Raw genomic sequence first — 20,719 nt, forward strand, 5'->3', positions numbered from 1 at the left:
TCCTAGGAAAGCTCTGTGCCAATCTCTCATTTATTTCTCTGGAAATTGGCCTTTTTAAAGACTGTTGGTTAAGTTTTAGTCACTTAAATCTTCTTAGAAAACCATAGTTTCATCTTCTATTTTTGCATAGAATCGCACAGAGTCATCACTTAGGCCTGTGTCCCTGTAGCCATTTCTTGGTGTAGGTGTTTGCACTGCGGACCTTCGCTGCTGATGGTATTAGTTGGTGATGCTCTTTTACGTTTCCCAAAGAAGGAATTCCCAGCTTTATGTTTGTTAGTTCTGTGATTTTTTTGTTCTTTATCTAGCTCCACTTTAGCCTTTTAGTTATTTTTTTCAGTCTTTTGCAATTTTTAGGTAACTTTTTTTGGCTCAATGGTTGTTTATGAGAATTCCCCAGTTTTGGTTTTAACATCTGTTTTCATTTCACCATAACATAGGTCTGTATCATTTTTGGAGTCTGTAAGGTCATCTTTGTGGTCAGTTTTTATGCGGTTCCTTGTACCTATTGAAGGTGTTTTTTTTTTTTTTGGTTTTTGGTTTTTTTTTTAATTTTAGAATAAATTAACTGGGTCTGTTTTAGTTAGGTGTTCTGTACCCATGTGTAATTTTTGCCTGTGCGTGTGTGTGAGAATGAACTGAGAGAAGTGAATTAAAGTCTCATAATTCTCTATTTCTGTCAGTTATTTTCTTTACTTCTTACAGTTTTTGCATTATAACTATCTACACCCTGTTTATCTTTATTAAAAATGGGAAATGAGGGTAGGAAAGACAGTGGAATGTGATGGTCATCATTACCCTAAGAACATGTATGAAGACACAAAGACCAGGGATATGAAAAATTGTGCACTATATGTGTAATATGAATTATAATGTATTTTGCTGTCATATACAAGTTAGAATATTAAAAAAAAAAAAAGAAGTTTTTTTGCCCTAGATTTCAGATCCCACACATTGCAGCCTGGATCCCTGCTTCATTTGGATCACATTGTTATTATCTGCCTTTGCTCACTTGTTTTCAGTCTGAGTTATTCTTCATTCTTTTAAATTGTGGCTTTTAGACACTTTGGTTTTTTTTGAAAAGGCAAAAGTGGTTTGGAGCTCCCCTCACATTTAACAGTGCTTTCTGTTTTATTGTTCTTTTGTTGCTTTCCTGTTTCTCAACATGATGTATTTTGTATGAGTTTCTTCAGATAATGTAGAAGTATTTGTGTTCCAAGGGTTACTTTTACTAATCTAAATAGTGTACTTCAGGGGCTGGGGCTGTAGCTCAGTGGCAAAGCGCTTGCTTCTCAGGCATAAGGCACTGGGTTCGATCCTTAGCACTGCATAAAAGTAAATAATAAAGGCATGCTGTCTATCTACAACTACCAAAAACAAAAATAAATCAAAATAAATACATAAATTAATAGTGTACTTTGTTCCTAAAATATTTTTAAAATCTGAAGACTATTGGTCAGGAAAGGTGAAATACATGTAAGCCCAGACTCCTTCCCTGTGGTCTCCTGTGCTGTCACCACCTGAGAGCCTCCACCATCAAGCTCAGTGTTCAATGTTCTCTTCTGTTCTCTATCCACAATCCCTATGTTTCTTTTACTCTTAGTTCTTCATTTAACTGGATTGACAGAAAATATAGGCAGTTTTAAAAAGTGAGCTGTCTCCTAAACAGAAAAGAGTTACCTCCCATGTTCTAAAAATCAAATACTCTTCGTTAATTCTTTTGCTGGGATTTTCTGGTTTGGTTTTTTTGTTTGCTGTTGTTAAAATTCATCCTCTGAATTTAGAAGGTACTTCAATGCATTTTCAAAATGCATTATCATTGCTTTGATACTTGAATGACAGGCTAATTAGATATAAACTCTCATGTCCTATCTTATTTCCTTGAGGACCTGGGAGGCATCACTCCCCTGTCTTCCAGCCTGGAATGCTTCCCTAGAGAAGTCCAAGGCCAGTCTGATTTGTCTCATAATATGTGTTTTTATCTGAATATGCAAAGGGTTCTTTGAAGTCCAGTCATTTATTGTAAAAAAAAGTCAGTGAGGTTTGTTTGTGGAGGAATAGAAAATGGCAAAAATTCAAGTGTATATATAATACTTTGTAACTTTAAGAAACAAGATAAAAAACTTAAAACAAAACTAAATAAATAGGGTTGGGGATTTACTCAGTGGTAGAGTGCTTGCCTAGCATGTACAAGGCCCTGCATTTGATTGCCATTCTCACACCAAAAAATCAAATCAAAACAAACCAAAAAACCCTATATAGTTAGGTATAAATACTGTTCTGGTATAAAGCAAATAAGTCAAATGTTAGCAAAATTAAGTGGTGGTGAATATAGGGAAACTCTACTATTTTATGTGGTCTAGGGTATGTTTGAAATTCTATTTTAAAAATTACCATAAATCTGTAAATCAGGGAATGCCTGTGTGCTTCAGTGATTCAGTCCAATATGTATTTATTTGGTTCAGAAGCTTTTTCTTTTTTTTTTTTGGTACTGGGATTGAACTCGGGCATTTGACCACTGAGCTGTATCCCCAGGCCTATTTTAGAGACAAGGTTTCATTGAGTTGCTTAGCACTTTGCTTTTGCTGAGGCTGGCTTTGAACTCGCAACCCTCCTGCTTCAGCCTCCTGAGCTGCTGGGATTACAGGCTTGTGCCACAGTGCCCAGCTGAGAAGCACATATATCCACAACCACTTTTGTAATTCCTCATTTTCTCTATTGTTATTTTCTGAGTTTTGAGCAAAAGTATTATAGAATGCTTTTATACTTCTAGCCTTATGTGATTCTAGCTGTAGAATACACATTGTAGGGGTCAGTAGTAGTTGCTGCAGAGACTAGAGCTAAATGGGCCATTTTCCTGAAGTATAGTCAGTGATTTATAGTTGCTAGTTTAGGACTGTTGACGAAATATTCCTCTAAACAAACAGAAAGGAATTTAGGTTTAAAATACCATGATAATTGACAGTGTTGCGTATTTGGGTCTCTCTTTTTCTCCTTCCTTCCTTCCTTCCTTCCTTCCTTCCTTCCTTCCTTCCTTCCTTCCTTCCTTCCTTCCTTCCTTCCTTCCTTCCCTCCTTCCTTCCTTCCTTCCTTCCTTCCTTCCTTCCTTCCTTCCTTCCTTCCTTCCTTCCTTCCGGACTCTAATAAATACAAGTCATAAGAGAAGAGAAACAGATCACCCTTATTTCCTTATTTTTACTCATTTTTAGTTTTGAGTACCAAGGGATTGCTCAATTTGCTTTTCCTCTGTGTTCAGGTATATGTCTCGAGTTCACGGTATGCATCCAAAAGAGACCACCCGCCAGCTGAGCTTAGCTGTGAAAGATGGTCTTATTGTGGAGACTCTCACAGTGGGCTGCAAAGGTTCAAAAGCTGGCATTGAACAAGAAGGATATTGGTTACCAGGAGATGAGATTGTAAGTATATTTTATTTGATAAATTTAGAGTTGCAGACTTTTAGTTTTTGTACATTAGTTAGATATGATCTATAGAAATTCATTTTCAGAAATTCAGCAGTTTTCATTTTAACACTTTTATCAACATTAAGGCTCTATGTTAATAGAAGAGATACTTATTCTCTAGGAGAATGCACTTTTACAAACAGCCTGCTTCTTCTGTCTATATTACCCTAATCTGAAGAGAAGAACAACCCTTTTAGTGTACACCCAGTTAATGGCACCCCTATGTGTTTTCTTTGGTAAATATTAGTAAAAAAATGTTTTAATGCAGGATAATATTGATGCTGTCTAGACAGAGTGAACGTGACCAGTTGTCTTCTTAGGGAAGCACTTTCCCTTCAGTTTGGATGGCATCAGGCCCTGTAGCCACACATTAGTAGGAGTTTTGTTGTAAAATACAAAGGTTTCCAAAGGTTAGAGTCGCCTGGCCACTGACTTCATTAACTGACTACTGCAGGATTTGTGCATGGGAACAGAAGTCAAGCAGGAAAGACTGAAAATTAATTCTCTTTATACTTTTAGCTAGTTTTAATTTTGACTCCTTTTAAGCCATGGCATATTACTATTTCTTTTTAGTCTGCAACTTTATACTGAGAGGCACAGATAGGTGCAGAGATATATATTTTTCTCATGTGAAGATTGGTTTCATGTGCAATATTTTGTGTTCTACTGAAAGACATTTCTAATCAATTAATTAATTTTTATGAAGGACTATCATTTAAATGATAGATTTCAAATATAACAGATGTGAATTTTGTTAGTTTTTGAGAATAGATTGTTTTATCATGAATTCTCTAAAATCACAAAAATTACATAAAATCTTAAACATCGGTTCATTGTGGAAACATTCTCTAGAAAATTTGAATTCCTTTCCTTTCCTGGCTCTACAGAGAAGATGAGCCAACAGACACATTAATCTGCCGAGTCTGAGAGTTGGGAAGCTGCTTCCAGAAGCCACTGTGATACGTCATGGGCTTAGGAAAGGCTCCAGATTTAACATGGGTTTCATCAACTTAATTAGTGCTTCAAAGCCTCAGGAAAGAAAGCTCATGTTTTTCTCAAAAAGAAAACATAGAAGACAAAAGCCTTTGCTTGTACTGGTGTCATTTGGTTTGTGCCCTGGAAGTTTCTTGAAAAGTAGAATAAATTTATAACAGAGCAAATTCTCTGTTGCATTTCCCTACAGAAAAATATAGCTATGCTGCTAATCAAGAAACTTTGGGTGCCAAGTGATAACAAAAACAATAACTGGCAGCTCATCACCTACTCTAAATATCCAGATAATGGAGAATATCTTGTCCTGAAGTACTCAGAAACTTACTGGTCCAGGGATGCAACCTTTTGATTCCTGAGAGTCATACAGCAATAAGTCCAGCTTCATTTGTAGGATCTTGGCTTGGGGGTTTATGTAGATTTTTTTTTCATAGATGTGAGTTTATTTTTCTTGACTGTTTCATAAGATTTGTGCTGTTCCATATACTTTCTTGGTCCTCAACTTGAAGTTTCTTTGTTCAGTTTAAATCAATAAGCACATAATTAGCCTATTATATGTTCACAGCATTCAGTTCTATATTCTGTTCATTTTTACATGTTCTTGTTGCATATATTTACCTCATCCTTTCTTTTTCTTTTTCCTAGATGAAATTTTACTTGTATATCAAACTACTAGTGTAGAGTTTAATTCCAATTGGTTCTTACAAACATTTTATACTAAATATGCAAGTATGATATAAGTACAACTGAGGATATCAAAATTGTCTTTAGACCACAAAATAGGTAAATATTTACAGTTCAGGGATAATGTAATGTGTTTGTGTATACACACCCACACACACACATACACATACACATACACATAGGAAGAGATAAGGTCATACATATTAAAATAAACAGGTGTCTCAATTCTGTCTTAGGTACTTAATTATGTGATCTTGAAGAAATTTCCAAACCTTGTTGATTCTTCAGCTACAATATGGGCATATTGATCTCTATTTCATTTGATTAAGGATTAAACAAAATTATCTACCTAAAGCATAGATAGATTAATATATACAAAGCAGGTTTTTGATGAGTGAATAAAAATTATTAGGTATAGTAGATTAGCAAGGTGACTGTAGTTATATAATATTATATTATATATTTTGAAATAGCTAGAAGATAAACCTTTAAATGCTTTCACCACAAAGAACTAAATATTTGAAGTAATGGATATGTTAGTTAACCTGATTTGATTATTCTACAATGTATATGTTTCAAAACATCACATTATACCCTGTAAATGTCTAGTTATTATCAATTAAAAGCAAAATAAAAATTTAAAATGCTTAAAACAAGAAAATACCTATTTATAGTATAGGAAAAGCACACATATTTCTTTGAGACTTTCCTTCACAAAGCCCCTGATCTTCATTTAAGCATCTATAACTATGAAACATTGAGACTCATTACAAGTGTGTTCCATTATCTTGGCCAGTGTGCCACATGCCCACCTGGGGGCTGTCTGCAGGCTGCAGTTGTCATGCCCTAATGACACACTAGCAGGATACACACTTATTAACTGCATCACCTGGGCACAGTAGGAGCATCTCGCACTGGCCAGCTCTGTGTATCTGTGTCAACTGTGAGACCTGCGTGTGCAGACTGGACCTATGAGCGGCACCCCCAGGACTCACCTTTCACATCATGGATGCACTACATTTGGATATTTGACAGAGCTATAGCAAAACATTAGAATGTAATATTCTAATAAAAATGAGTATACAACAAGAACATCTTGTGGAAAGGTCACCTTTTGTCATTTGTACAAAGATATTCTGTGGCCAGGGACTATTCTGCATGCCAGCATTTGAATATGGGCCCCCCTCCTTTGTAATTTCGCCACCTGGAGTGGACTATGAATCACTTTGATTCCTTGTACAATGTGAGTTTCTAAGTTGAAATACGCATGTTATTGTTCATCTTGTCGTTCTGACTCAGAATTAAGAAAAGAAGTAGTCAAGTAGATATCTGTGGCCTTGAAGGGAGGGTGTATGGTGTTACTTGTTTTTGAACACTTTTTTTTTTAAATAGTCTTTACTCTGGCATTTCTGTCATTTTAAAAATAGGTAATAATGTCCCTCTTCTTTTTCTTCTATTTCCTCTAAAAATCAGAGGTGGGGCAGAAGGTTGTTTCCCTTGGTGGGTCCCCCAAGTGACATTTCCTGAGAGGCATGTCAGCAGAGATGGCGCTGCTTGTCATTACTCCTCCCTTCATGCTGAGAAGGTGAAGGTAGAGAATTGTCTCCTCTCCACCACTGGCTATAGTTGATGGAGCTTGAAACTCAAGAGTTTGTTGGTATCACATTTTTATTCCCCCATTGCCACCTTTTTCTTTTTTTAATGCTTATTTTTACAAACTTGAAGCAATCAAAAATCATGCATATCTTGAACATTGTTATTTTCATTTTTTAAGTCCTGGAAGCATAAAATAAAAGCTTAATTATAATATGTGGGGCTATAGTTATAAATAATCTGTCTTTGAGGAAGCCTGTTCTTATAGGTCAGAGGCAGATGCCCCCATGTTACTGAAATTCCTTCTACCAGACTGAAACAATTGTTTAAACATTTTGTGATTCTGATCTCAATCACTGTAGCTCCCTATGTCAGAGGAATTCATTTGAAGAAACTGTGGCAAAATTAGGCAAGAAATAAGCATCCTCATGGTAATATTTTATATATGTCCAGATGAGATCATAGAGTGAAAAGTATTAAAAATGAGGCTTCTTTCAACTTTAAATGGTTTACTTAAATATTAACCTTAAATGAGCAAAAGTATGTGTACCACCTAGTTTTTTAAATGCCAAATTAACTGAACCTGAGAAATACTCCTGTAAATTTTTATGGTCATCTCAAACTTTTGATGTGTCATTAACATTCACTCTGAGGGTCCAGATAGTTCATTTAAAGGTGGCTTTCATAGCTTTCAAAATTATATTAGTAAAAGGCCATTAGTCCAGAGCATGAAAGGAACTTTGTGTTGTTTGACCATTCAACATTTTGTTATATGGAGACTTTTTTCCTTTTATTATTTTCAAAGAAATGCTCCATGTCTTCATAGGCTCATAGATTGCTTCATTATCTGCTTGCTCTAAAGAAATACACCTGGATGACTGCATTTGAGCTATATTTCTTCATCGTATTTTATCCCCTTTATTCTTTCAGCTTTAGAAATATATTTCTTGGGTGGAATTTTACCATGTTCTGGGCTGAGTTAAGTTTGGTGTTTACTAGCTTTTTTTAATAAATATAAATTAGTCTCTTCTGAGTTGATCTCAACCTATAAGGTGCTCACCAAACACGGGAAGGTCTTACCAAAGTATTTAATATAGGAAAGCAATTAACCTTGAGCTGTGGGTCATTTGCAGGTCAAGCATATCAAATATGCATTGTAAAACTAAGGCAGTTAACATTATTTGGTGACTTCCAACTTTGCTCAAGGTCCCTAGCATGAAGTTACCCAATTATTTGGCAGGTGATTTTAATCTGACATTAAATAATTTGGTCACCAGTGTTAAGGATGAATTAAAAGTGTTATTTTAAAAATCTGTTATATAAAATGACTTCTCCCTCTGTGTACCTACCTACCACTCTGGGCCTCATTTCCTTCATAGTTCATGTCAGTCATGTTCATTGAGGAACCACGCTTTTGTTTTAGTAAAGTCCTTCTCCTTGTCCACCTTGCTGCCATGATCACAGCATGCTCCCAGGCTTGGACCTGTGTCCGTCCACTCTTCTTGGCGAGTGTGAGATGTTAGTGCTGCCCAGAGCAGCATCACGCCTCTCTGTTGGGCAGGTCTCAGGGGCGGGTTTTGAAATGAAGAGGTGCCATTTTGTATTTTTTGTCTTTTCTCATTTACTGAAGTTTTTTTGATACTTTTAATAAAGTGTAATTAGTGAAAATACATATTTAGTTTAAAAAGAAATGAACAGCATATGCTCTCTTGTTCCTGACTCCTGGCAGAGGAGCAGGTACAGGCTCACTTCCTGTCATCTGCTCCTGCCAACTCAAACCGTCAATCTAAAACAAGTCTTGGTGTATATTTCTCTTGAAATTTAGAGAAGCTCCCATCTTTTAGATAAGAGATATGATTGGAATTTATGGCCTTATTCTTCAGAAATAGCATTTATGAAGCCTTGACAAGAAATAGCTCCTTGATTTGTTCTTGAAAAGTATCAAGGCAGACCTACCATCAAACCGGGCTTTACTCTCCAGACCCTCCTTAAAAATAAATGTGAGGTGAGAATTTCGTAAGTGGGCAAGTAAGAATTTTTAAAAAGCTGTTTAGATTTTTGCTTTTTTCTTGTTTCAGTGATCTTTGTCATCAACTTATGGGTGTTTTTTTTTTTTTTTTTGAGGTACTGGGCATTGAACTCAGGGCCTCACATATGATAGGCAAGCACTTTACCACTTAGCTACATTTTTATTTTTATTTCTGTGCCTTTTTATTTTTTATTTCTGAGACAGAATCTGGCTAAGTTTCGGAGGCTGGCCTTGAACTTTCCATTTTCCTGCCTTAGCCTCCTGAGTAGCTGGGATCACAGGTGTGAGTCATCACACCTGGCTCAGTCATGTGTTTTAAATACCTTAAGTATAAAATGTGATGCCTTTGGATACTACTTTTTAAAATGTGAAACATATATTATTCTCTTTTTATTATATTCTATGCTATACATTCTTTCCAAGTGTCCATTCCCATTATCAGTTATAAAAATATAATTATTTACTAATTATTAAGTAAAGCACTGGTGATTATTAATTAATTAGAAACAAATTATATACTAAAGGTCTGTGTGAAATTAAACTATAATATACTCAGAAATTATTCTTGCTTTGGTAAAGAATTTCCATTTTACTCAGAAGAACATTTTGGGGTCATGCTATCCTGTGTCCTCTTTTCTACTTGTATGGATTGTGTGCATGTGTGTGAGTTCTTCCTCTTTTTTTTTTTCTTCTTTTGTCTGAATTCTGTTTCACTAAGGAATGTCATAAGATTTTTATTTTAAAGATAAATCATATTTAAACTACTAGAAATATTTAACCATTCAATTCTGCTCTCCAAATGAGTACTTCATTGGCTAATAGAATTTAACTAATGTAGAGAATTGCATAGAATAAATTTTACATCATATCTACACTTAAATATGAGATCATACATATGTCTTGGTACTGAAATGTTCATCTACTCATCAGGTGGACCTAGGAAGCCACCTGGAGGGGTGAGCGGCCTCAGGGCTGCTGAAGTGCTGGATGGGAGCTCAGAGACTCACTGAGCCCTTCTCCACATCCCCCCTTGCTATGTGAGGGAAAAACTGTCTTTCCAGGCTTCAGTTTTATCTCTAAACTGGAGTTAATAATATTTCTTGTTCTACTTAACTTAGAGAAATGTTGTGAAAATCAGATGTGATGGTGCATATTAAAGTGCTGGGGAAAGGAGTGCACCCACCCACATGTGGTCATGAGCATGGTTCATGTTGTGGCTGGTCAGTTCCTGTTTTGTGCACTAAATAGGCTGTAGCACTGGTCACAGTTCCTGAGCCTCCTGTCGTGCCAGGCACTCTTCTACGAATATATACACAGGATCTCATTTGATCTGTATGAAAACCCTATAAACTATATGATCATCTACTATATGTTACACAGAGACTATATGATACACAGAGAAGCTAAGCATTCTGCCCAAGATTACACAGCCGTGAGTGGCAGGGCCTGGATGTAACCAGTCTGGCTCCAGAGTCTTAACCAAATGCTGTATGGATGACTGAGACTTTGAGAGCAGTAGGTGCTGCTGGATGGTGGCCATTTCCCTGCTAGGTTCTGAGGGTGGCATATCACAGGGTGCTGAGGTGCTTGGTACACCACTCACTGTCATCACTCCAGTTTCCAAAACATCCAGTGTGAACTGGTTTCAGATGAGACACACATTCATGGTATTGTGCAAATGTGTGACAACACTGAATTTATTTGTTAAATAATTTTTTAATATCATAGGTTTCAGGGCACATGAATTCCTGGAGAGTGATTTTCTCTGTCCATTTGTGGCTCTCATGTTAGTGTGGGAAGTTTCTTCTGTTGACTCCTCAGTGTGCATGCTGCTGTCTTTTATCTAGTAATTACACGTCGGTAGAGTATCAGTCAATGTCATCTGAAAAAGAGTATAAACCATAAGCAAATAATAAACAGTTTGACTATGTGTGAAATCTCTTTATCCCTGTATATTACCTGATATTGAGCAAAATTGTAGTAGAGAGACCAAGATTATTTTGTTTTTATTTTGAAAGGCCTACAGTATGCAGCCTTTCTCCAGGACAGCAACCTCACACAAGGTGAACTAAATTTTGCGCTATGTTGTTTTATTTTGATTCTGCCTTTTTTTTTTTTTTTTTTTTTAATACATTTCTATCTTACTTTAGGCTTGCTTAGTTAACTCTTGCTAGACTTGTTAAAATTGTACTATCTTTACACTGCTTCTAGCTTTCAATTTTGTGCTAGTAGGTTTGCTTTGTGAAAGCTTTCTTGTTCTGAAGTAGCATTTCACATATGCCATTAAAGCAGGCTGTCTAGAGTAGCTGGTGACATCTAGTGGAATCCATTGAAAATGCAAACTTAGACTGTTGGCACACGTGAGCAAGAGTTAGTGAAAAGCACTACGTAAATGGTTTACGTTTATCAAAAGGCCAACTGCAGGCAACTTGGCTTGCAATAAATGTGCCCCTAGCATTTATACCTTGGACCTGGATTCAGAATCTAATAACTTTTGAAGTCAGCTTTGCATGATTATTCTGAACAGTTATTGCCATGATTTAAAGAGTGAATAGCACTGCCTTCCCCCACCCATAATTTCTTTTGTATCAGATAACAGAATTAGTTATGTGCCATTATATAAATATATATATATATCTAAATGGCTCTACTCTTCAAGCAAATTATACTTTCATTTCTATAATTGTTATGAAACACTAAGCTTAGTATTAAGTACCCCATCAAAACAGATCCATTTTCATTTTCTTTCCTAGGTGACTGGGGGAAGGGTAGGGTGGGAAGAAGCAGGAGGGGACATGGAGAGGTTAGAGCTGAGCCCTTCCTTCCCTTAGTTATCCTAGTAACTACCATCTTGACCATCACATAAAGATGAATTAGTGTAAAAAATTCAAATGATGGACGAGGGCAGTTTCCAAAATCCTTTAATATGTTTCCAAACAGTTATGATGAAAATATTCTGAAATACTTTGTTCTAAATGTAGGAAGAGTTCTGTTAATTAAAAATATAACCAGGTATTTTATCTCTACTAAAACAATTTATTTTAGAAGATTTTGAAACAAAAATTGAAGTAGCTAAAATGGAAGGTACCTATGAGCTATCTGAAACAGATGCACCAGTGAGTGTTCATTGCCAAGCACCACATACATATGTTGTGCCTGCATGGTGCCACTGGATCAGACTTTGCAGGGTAGTTTTTTTCTGCCATATACAATCAGAATTTTATGTAAAAATCAAAATTTTATGATTATAGTCCAACTGAATTACTCCTCCAAAGTGAGTTTGCAAAGTATAAACATGTGCAGCAAGTAGCTAGAGTGAAGACCTCCAATTTCTTAATGGAAAGCAAACCAAAGCTTACATTCCTGCAGGATTTACTACTGTGGCTCTGGATGTGGACTAGAATACATAAATTTTGGAACATTAGTGATTCTCCATCCTTTTGAAGGAATAGTGACGGGCACTCAGATATGGTCAAACAGTACATTTGGACCTAGTTGCTTAAGAAGTCACTGTTTCCTGAGTGCAACGTAGAAGCCCATTTATTGGGGGAATATTGACATCGGAGGAAATGAAAAAGCTGCACCACTTTAGAAACAGTGTAAATAATGATTTATGAAAAGAAAAATGATGGCAGAGACCACACGTGGAATGAGGGACCACACGTGGAGTGAGGGTCCCCACTGGAAGTGGCCGTGGGTGTGCCGTGGGCTTCTCTCTAACTCATTTGGTGATTATGTCTATAAAAGAAGGTTGAGGATTAGGTCCATCACTCTTAATTATAGTAGAAACTAAGAGTGGTGTTTATAAAGTGTGGACCCTAACGCAGGAGAACCTCTCACAGTCGTCTTGCTATACTGCCGTGGTCCTGGCTGTGTGAGGAGCCACAGTTGAGGAGCGCCTGTGTGTTGCAGCCCTGTTCTCTTACAGCCAGGAGGTTGCAGCAGGAAATTAGCCTGCTTCCTTATTTTTTTTTTTTTTTTACTATGGTAATCTTATGGACAATGTGATTAAACCTTTAGTTTCACATTTTCATTCTATTTTTCCAAATTCAACAGACCCTGAAAATTTGGCAACCTATCAGAACGTGGATATTCTGATTAATGGTTATTTTCAGTAAAATATCCAAAACCATGGATGAGAAGATAAGAATAGTGAGCATCACCATTTGTTACTCTTCTCTCTGTTCATAGAGTGTACCAGGAATTTATTATATAATTTTTAAATAGCAGAACTGAACAAGGTTTGTTTGTTTGAAACACTAAGTTACAAGTTGGATGGGGGTACTCAGTTTACTGAAGCAATTATTTCTTAGATTATATTTAAGACTGAAAGATACTGTTAGATCTGGGATTGGCTTTGGACTTACTTCATTTTGGACTGGTTTATTATCAGATCACCTTAAGGTATTTCTGAATATTAATACTGTTTAGGAAAGAATTTAAATTTTAAAGAAGTAAATTTCTAGGTATTTTCCCTCTTGTTTTAACATAGTAAATGTCTAAAATTGTTTAAAATGCCTAACTTCTGATGGACTTCAGTTTCAATTTTGTTCTTAGTCATTGCAGATATTGACAAAATGTCATACGAAATTATTTTGTATTTTTTGTAGGACTGGGAAACAGAAAATCATGACTGGTATTGTTTTGAATGCCATTTGCCTGGAGAGGTGTTGATATGTGACCTGTGTTTTCGTGTGTATCATTCCAAGTGTTTGTCTGATGAGTTCAGGCTTAGAGACAGCAGTAGTCACTGGCAGTGCCCAGTTTGCAGGGTGAGTACCTATGAGCTTTCATGTGCTGGTCAGAGGGTTGAAATTCATTAATAATAGCTTCACAAAGATGTCCCAGATGGTCTTGCCAGGTGAATGGTGAAGTACTGGGGGGTGGGGGTTATTTGCTGAAATGATGGTAAATGAACACGAGCACTCATAATGACATCACAGAACACATACCATTCAGGGTGTGGGTTATAGAAAGTTGTAATCACAAAAATATACTTTCTTCCCTTTTTTTACACCTTCCTCTAGATTATGCAACTACTTTAATGGATTGCCTTTCAAAATAAGAAATAGCATACTGAGATCTGTTCAATACCTACTTTATAATATACTGTACAATTTATGTTATTCAGAGAACACATGAGCAAAAGGCACACTGTTGGAAGCATTCTTTATCTCTTTTCCATTTGATATTCATGTAATGCTGCCTTTATTTTTGTCATCATGAGTTAGCTTATTTTTTGCTTATATTTTATTTGGAGGGTGGAGGGATGAAACAGTTGTATATAAAGAATTCTGACTACTTAAAGCAAAGTGAATTGCTCGGTAGGTAAAATAGGTGCTTTGCACAATTATACTAATTTATTTTCCCCACTGAAGAATATACATGCCGTGATTGTTGGTTGCAGAATGTAGTATGTCTGTATTTGAGTGATGCATAAGAACTAAACATAGCATTACATATGGCACTGAGTGATGAGTACAGTTATTTGATTGCAACTTCTATTGTTTTGTATTTGTTTTTATGAAACTACCTATTTGGAACTGTGCAAATTTCCCAGATTACCCATGAGCTCAGTTTGCAAATGTGTCTTATAATACTTGAGTAACTTAAATGTTCATTTAATCTTCCAAAGACTTGTTTGCACTATTTCCCCTACCTTGACATCAGTTACAAACTTCCTATCAGCATAGTGAGCAAAATACAGGGTCCAGTCTGGTTTTATCTTCCCTCAGTGTGGCTTTGTATTCCCAGTGTCTCTTTAATCTAACCAATACTGTACGTATTTAATAGGCAGACAAAAATGACAGTTGGAATACCAATAAAAACACATTTAAACCGGCATGGTGGCACATGTCTGTAATCCCAGCAGTTTGGGAGGCTGAGACAGGAGGATCAATGGTGAGGCCTTGAGCAACTCACTGAGACCCTGTCTCTAAGTAAAATACAAAATAGGGCTGGCTGTGTGGCTCAGTGGTCGAGTGCCCCTGAGTTCAATCCCTAAAACACCCCCCCCCAAAAAAAACCCACACACATTTAAACATTAAATTCCAGATAAGCGATAATGACAAATCTCTAAATGATAAAGTGATGGCAAGTCTCTAAGTCTGAATATATCAGTATCAGGTTTTAAGTTTTAAACCTTTTCCTTGAGGTCTACAAAACCATGATGACTTCAAGAAATCGGTGTGAGCAGTGGTCTAAGTAGTTGGGATTCTGAGAGAGGAGCCGCACTAGAACTCATGTCTTCTCATGGATTTGGGTCATGTGTTTTAAAGGCAAACATGTCTTGTGTTTTCTGATAAACATTTTCACTAGGAAGATAAAAAAATTAATGGGACCTTAAGAATAAGAGCACCAAAGGACTGAAAATATAAGAGAGAAAATAAAAAGGAGGCAATGTCCTTGGTCAATTTGGAGGTCCTACTGTGGATGTGGGGATTAGGAAATACAGGTGTAGATAAACCTGCATCTTTATGGTCAGAGCCTTTTCTTATTAGTTACTATTTTCTTAATAGTTACTATTGTCATAGTAAAGAATTTAAATAAAAACTTGGGGAAATTTGAGAAGAGGTTACCTTTCATTGTAGAAATTTTACATTTCTTGTATTAAGAATGGAAACTGAACAATTATGCCTTTAAAGAAAATTTATAACATTTCCATCAGAATTCACTATTGAAGTTGTCTGATTCCAATTTCTTTCTTTCTCTCTTTCTATTTTTCACACTGGGGATTAAATCCAGTGTTGCTTTACCACTGAGCCCCATCCCTTTTTATTTTTTGAGACTAAAAAAATCTTACTAAGTTGCTTAGGCTGGCCTTCAACTTGGATCCTCCTGCCTCAGCTTCGTAAGTTGCTGGATCACAGGTGTACACTACCACACCTGCCTGACTCCATTTTCTATATATATATATATATATTTTTTTTTTTTTTTACTCTTTTCTGATTAGATGACAATACCCCCACTCCCACCCCCACCCCAGTGTTAGTGGTTCACACAGAAATGTGATCACCGTATCCTCCTTGGCTTTCCTTTGCCTTTGTCAGTCAAGCTGTCTTCATGATATAAGGATGTAATTATGGTTACTGAAATGATGCTATAATTCAATACAGAATCTGAATTTTGCTTTCATTTTAGTCTGTGAGCTACTCCCTGTAGGATTCAAAGTCTCCTTTGACATTGTGCTTTATAACTTCCAAAGAAGTGGTTATTTCTATGTTGTTTCTTGTGTTAGATTCACTCTATTGTTTTAATAGTTACGTTTAGGAAAATCATAAGTGCTAATAATTTATTTCCTGGGAGAAATAATGAAATTTTAATGCAACTTAAAAGTCTTTAATGTGAAGTTTTGGCTTGATTTGATTTTTAAAACAAAATGCCAAGACTTCAATTAAGCCATCTTTACTAATCTAACACAAGAGTGAGTAACCATAATTTAAATACTCTTGGGCCAAAAGAACTTGGAATACAGACTAAAACTTAAGGTCTGTAAATCCAAATTAGAATGACTTTCTACTTGTTTCTCCCCCCCCCCCTTAAGTAGTGTTTGGAAAGAATATAGATTAATTAGACAGACTAATAAAAATTTTTGAAAATAAGATGCTAGAACCAAATTTCAACACAGGTAAAAATAGTAAATGAAGCCATTCATTACCATTACCACCAAAAAAATTAAGGTTAAAATAAGCACTTTGCTAATATTTCTGTGGTGATTAGAAGACCACTGTTCTCATGGAATCTCAATGCAGTGTTGGAATCATCACTGAGAATAGGTTCTGTCTGCCAACTGCCAGCTGCGTGGCCAGACTTAGCCCAGGCAGCTTTATCTTATACATCTTACTGTTTTAATTGAGAAAATACCTATTATTCCTCTCTAAAAATTTCAGAAATATTTTTATCAGTTTTCATAATAAATCTCAAGAATTTCACAACTCTTGAGGGTATTTCTTTGAAATGTCTGCCTTTCTAAAAATTACACTTTAATTTGCAGACATAGCCAATTGTTATTGAAAAGTAGCCCATGACTATCTTTTCCGGTTTGGCTTTGAGAAAAGTTTGTGTAATGTCCAGTTTTATATTCTTGTTACTGAGAACTTATTAATAAGAAAAAAATTATTTTCAAAATATTTGCTGTTAAAACATGCTTAGGCAAATAGAAAACTGGAATTCCCAGAGACCCACTGGGTGGGAGGTGCATGTCCCTGGGGTGGCCCTGTGTGGCACGTCCCCCTTTCATGTGGCTGTACATGCAGCGCTGGCTCTGGCTTATTCTCTATAGCCTCCCACACATCTTATAATTTACAAGGCACATGCTAATTTATTTCACCAGTTTTTCACTAATGCATTATGTCATTTCCACCCTTCTGAAGGAGAAGTCTTCTATCATAGGTGACATTTATGTTGCTATGTCAAAAATCATGCCCCATTTCCGACTTCTGAAAAGGAAACTCTTCTACGTGTCTTATTGCTGTATAAAATCGAGGTTTATGTTTTGTATTATTTTGAATTTAATTTTCCTGACCTGGCCATGAATTTTCCAGGAAGAACTGAGAAAACTACATCCTTTAGTTTAAACTGCTCTGAAGATTTTATTTACAGAAAGAAAATACCTCTTACACACAGTGTACTCCATTGCATTTTATAAAAAGAAAATTTACATACATCTACATGTTTGATAACTTTTGGGAAGATAAGTTCATTGAACTAGGAGTCTTAAATTTAAAGGATATAGGGCTGGGGATATAGCACAGTTGGTAGAGTGCTTGACTCACATGCCCAAGGCCCTGGGTTCAATCCCCAGCACCACAAAAACAAAAACAAATTTAAAGGATACGCATGTTTAAATTTTTGACAAAAATTACCAATTAGTCCTTCTAAAGATTTTGCTCATGTACACCACAGCACGTGAAAATATTTTTCTACTTTTTATTGCCAGTTTTAGGGGTAAAGGGGATGTCTCATTTTAAAATGCTTCATTTTCACAAACAGTTTTCTGATCACAAAGGCACTTTGTTCCTTGAGGCCCTTGGAGGCAGCCTGTGCGCATGTGTCTATGCGCGTGTGTCTGTAGGTGCACAGTGTGCTCTGCGGGCTGGCTGGCCCCGAGGCCTGCAGGTGGCATGTGTGGCCTTTCTGGTGACTGCTGGACATGTGAATGCATGAGAAGGGGTCTGTCAGAAGCAGCCCACAGCACCTGCTGGGTGGCACCACGTTGCCTTTTAGAGCTGTGCAGTCCAGGTCGTCCATGGTGGTGGAATGGTCTCTGCTGTTCACCATGCGCCACTGACCATGCGGGTCTGTTGAGCTCCTGGATGAGTCACATGGACTGAGAACTGAATTTGCCTCATGAGGTTTGTGACTTCCGTAGAGACAGTGGTCTTAGAACATTCATATTCTAAATGTCTCAGCTTCCCAGAAGAAGCATCTTTTGGTATAACCATTACCTCTTGATAGCGGTTGGCGTTTGTCACCCCTCGAGCCATAGTCATTACTTGGAAGAACTCTGCAAGAACTGTTCCTTGCTGCCCTCCCCTCCCAGTGTGCACAGCTGATTCTGCAGCAGGCTCTGTCTGCACAGATCAAGGGTTCTGATAGCTGAGGAGCGGGGCACTTGCCCCAGGTGTAATACCTCAGAAAAAGTCAGAAGGTTAACTTAAAGGGGAAGAAACCATAAACCAAACAAGTGTAGATTTTTTCAGACATCACAATTGGTGCTGTCCCCGTGAGCAATGGAGATGGTCTGAAAGCCAGCCTCCCCTCCCCTCACTTCTCATGTATGTTAATGTTCCTTATGTGCATATGTGTTGTTTTCATAACTTAGGGAAATGTTACTGCCTCCGTTTAAAGTCAGGTGATTTTTGTATGTGTACAAAATTTGTCTTTAGGAAGTAGAATTTAGGGCACTAATTTGGGGGCTATGTGCTTTCAGCCCCTAAATCCCACAGGGAGTGAATGTATAATATTTTTATATTCATACTCTTTTTTTCTATTTTTTATTCATATTCTTTTTTATCACCTAACAAATTCCAGACCACTGTACATCCCATTATGACATACGTTAGTGTGACTTTTAAATGAAAGAATTAATTCAAGTCACAAAAGATAAAGTAACTTATTTAAGGTAATGGATAGGGACATTCTAGTATGTTTTTAAAACTTGAAATACTCATCCCTTCATAAATGTTTCAGATGGCATTTTTTCTCTGTTTAAGGACCACAAATTTAAAATATATGTTAATGTATAGATTGTTCAGTGGATTAACTTAACCTACTAATACAGAAGCATAAGAAAATATAGATGAGGAAGAATGAATGTGGAAGAATTTTATTTGTAAATTGGATATATATGTATATAATATGTATTATATATTTCTTTTTATTTTTTTTAAACACATCTAATAGATCCTAAAAACTCTCCTAAATTTGCAGCACTGACTCAGACTCCTACTCCTGCCTGCTGGTGCTTCCCCATCAGCGGGAGTGCCTGAAACTCCCCGCCCCTGCAGCTTTATTTTTTGAAATATTTAAAATGAAGATACAGATTTTGTAGGGAACTTTATACTTTAAAAATAGACATACAGAAAGGAATCTATAGAAAACATTTAAAAATAACTTTTTTGTTATTGCAGGGCTAGGGAATTGAACCCAGGAATTTGCACATACTAGGTAAATGCTCTGCCAAGGAGCTCCATCCCCAGCCCTAACGTGAACTGTCAAATTGCATGTTAAGCCTTTTGTCTTGTACCTGGGGCATAGTGTGTCCCTAGGGCAGATAAAGGGCTCACTCTGGGGGTCAGAGGAGTTCCACAGGTGGACAGCTGGAGCTGACTGTGAGCACTGGCCTGGTTCAGAGCAAGCTGGAGAGGCCTTTGCACAGTGACCCTTTGCTAGAGATAGGAATTCACTTCTGCATTCGAGTCTGTAAGCAGTACAGGTTTTCCTAATTCCAAATGTAATGTTCATATAATCATCAGAATGAAATGGGACCAAATGCTAAATGAAAATATTTCAAGCATAAATTTCTTACATATTCACTCTGAAACTAGTGAGTCTTTCTTCCTGAATGTGGAAAATTAATAATCTCACCCCAGAAGAAAACATCTTTACTTTTAAGACACATAAACATATCTTAAAATGTAGGAAACTGATTTGATTTTTAAGTAAAATAGAAGATTTTTTTAAAATGTAAATAATCATTGAAAATAATGAATATTAATTGTTTTTATACCTTTTAAAGACAACTGTGTCATATTGTCTTTATACAAACAAAAGAAGAAAATTAATTTTAACAAGGTCATGTGTGAACCAGGTGCCTTCACAAGCAGGTTTGATATTCATTGCAGGTATAGCCAGAGAAAAGAGCAGTGGGAACTCTCACAAAGGCAGATGATTTTAAAAAATTGGACCCAGGACATAATAATCCATAGGCTTGTACAGTTTATCTACTATGAATCTACCTGGACCCACCCAGACAGGAAGGAGAGTTCATACACATTGTCTTCGTGCTTCCGTGACAAACCAAACAGTGTTCTGGTCAGAGAGAAGGGGGATGGGTGTGGAGTGCTGAGAAGCGGTGTGCTTGGTCCTCATGGGTGTCTTCTCGTGGCCTGGTGTCAAGTGGAAGTCAGTTGCATTTTAGCAACTTCTGTGGCTCTGTGGGTGTAACGGATTTAGAAATACCACGGACTTTGTGACCTGTAGAATGAATTAGCTTGAGAAGTGTTTTAATAGTTGTTAAATCACTCCAGATGGGATGCTTCAGAGCTTCAGAATCGTACTCAACTCTTACCTTGAAGGACTGGGAGACAGAGTGCTGGGACTACTTCCTGTAGGAAGGCATTTCCGGCTCAGGGCAAATGGATAGGAAGCCCCTTCAGTGTTCCCAGTGCAGTGCGTTCAAGGGATAGAAAGATGGTCGGCCCCTGTGGCTTGCCACGGGGCGCGGGGTGTGTAGGGTGGG

General features: G+C 36.8%; 1 protein-coding gene across 14 annotated transcripts in view; it reads left to right on the forward strand.

The window, feature by feature from the left end:
- Positions 1-20,719, forward strand: part of Zmynd11 (zinc finger MYND-type containing 11) — a 97,434-nt gene that overhangs the window by 51,998 nt on the left and 24,717 nt on the right. For 10 of the 14 annotated variants that reach the window (XM_048812591.1, XM_015495133.2, XM_048812589.1 and 7 more), the window contains exons 3-4: positions 3,257-3,416; positions 13,368-13,529. In XM_048812591.1, the coding sequence (XP_048668548.1) occupies positions 3,257-3,416; positions 13,368-13,529 (322 nt within the window). The remainder of the gene's footprint in view (positions 1-3,256; positions 3,417-13,367; positions 13,530-20,719) is intronic. The other 4 variants (XM_048812593.1, XM_048812596.1, XM_048812594.1 and 1 more) reach the window with 1 other exon arrangement.

The sequence above is a fragment of the Marmota marmota genome, unplaced genomic scaffold (genome assembly GCF_001458135.2).
Source record: "Marmota marmota marmota unplaced genomic scaffold, marMar, whole genome shotgun sequence".
Taxonomy (NCBI): domain Eukaryota; kingdom Metazoa; phylum Chordata; class Mammalia; order Rodentia; family Sciuridae; genus Marmota; species Marmota marmota.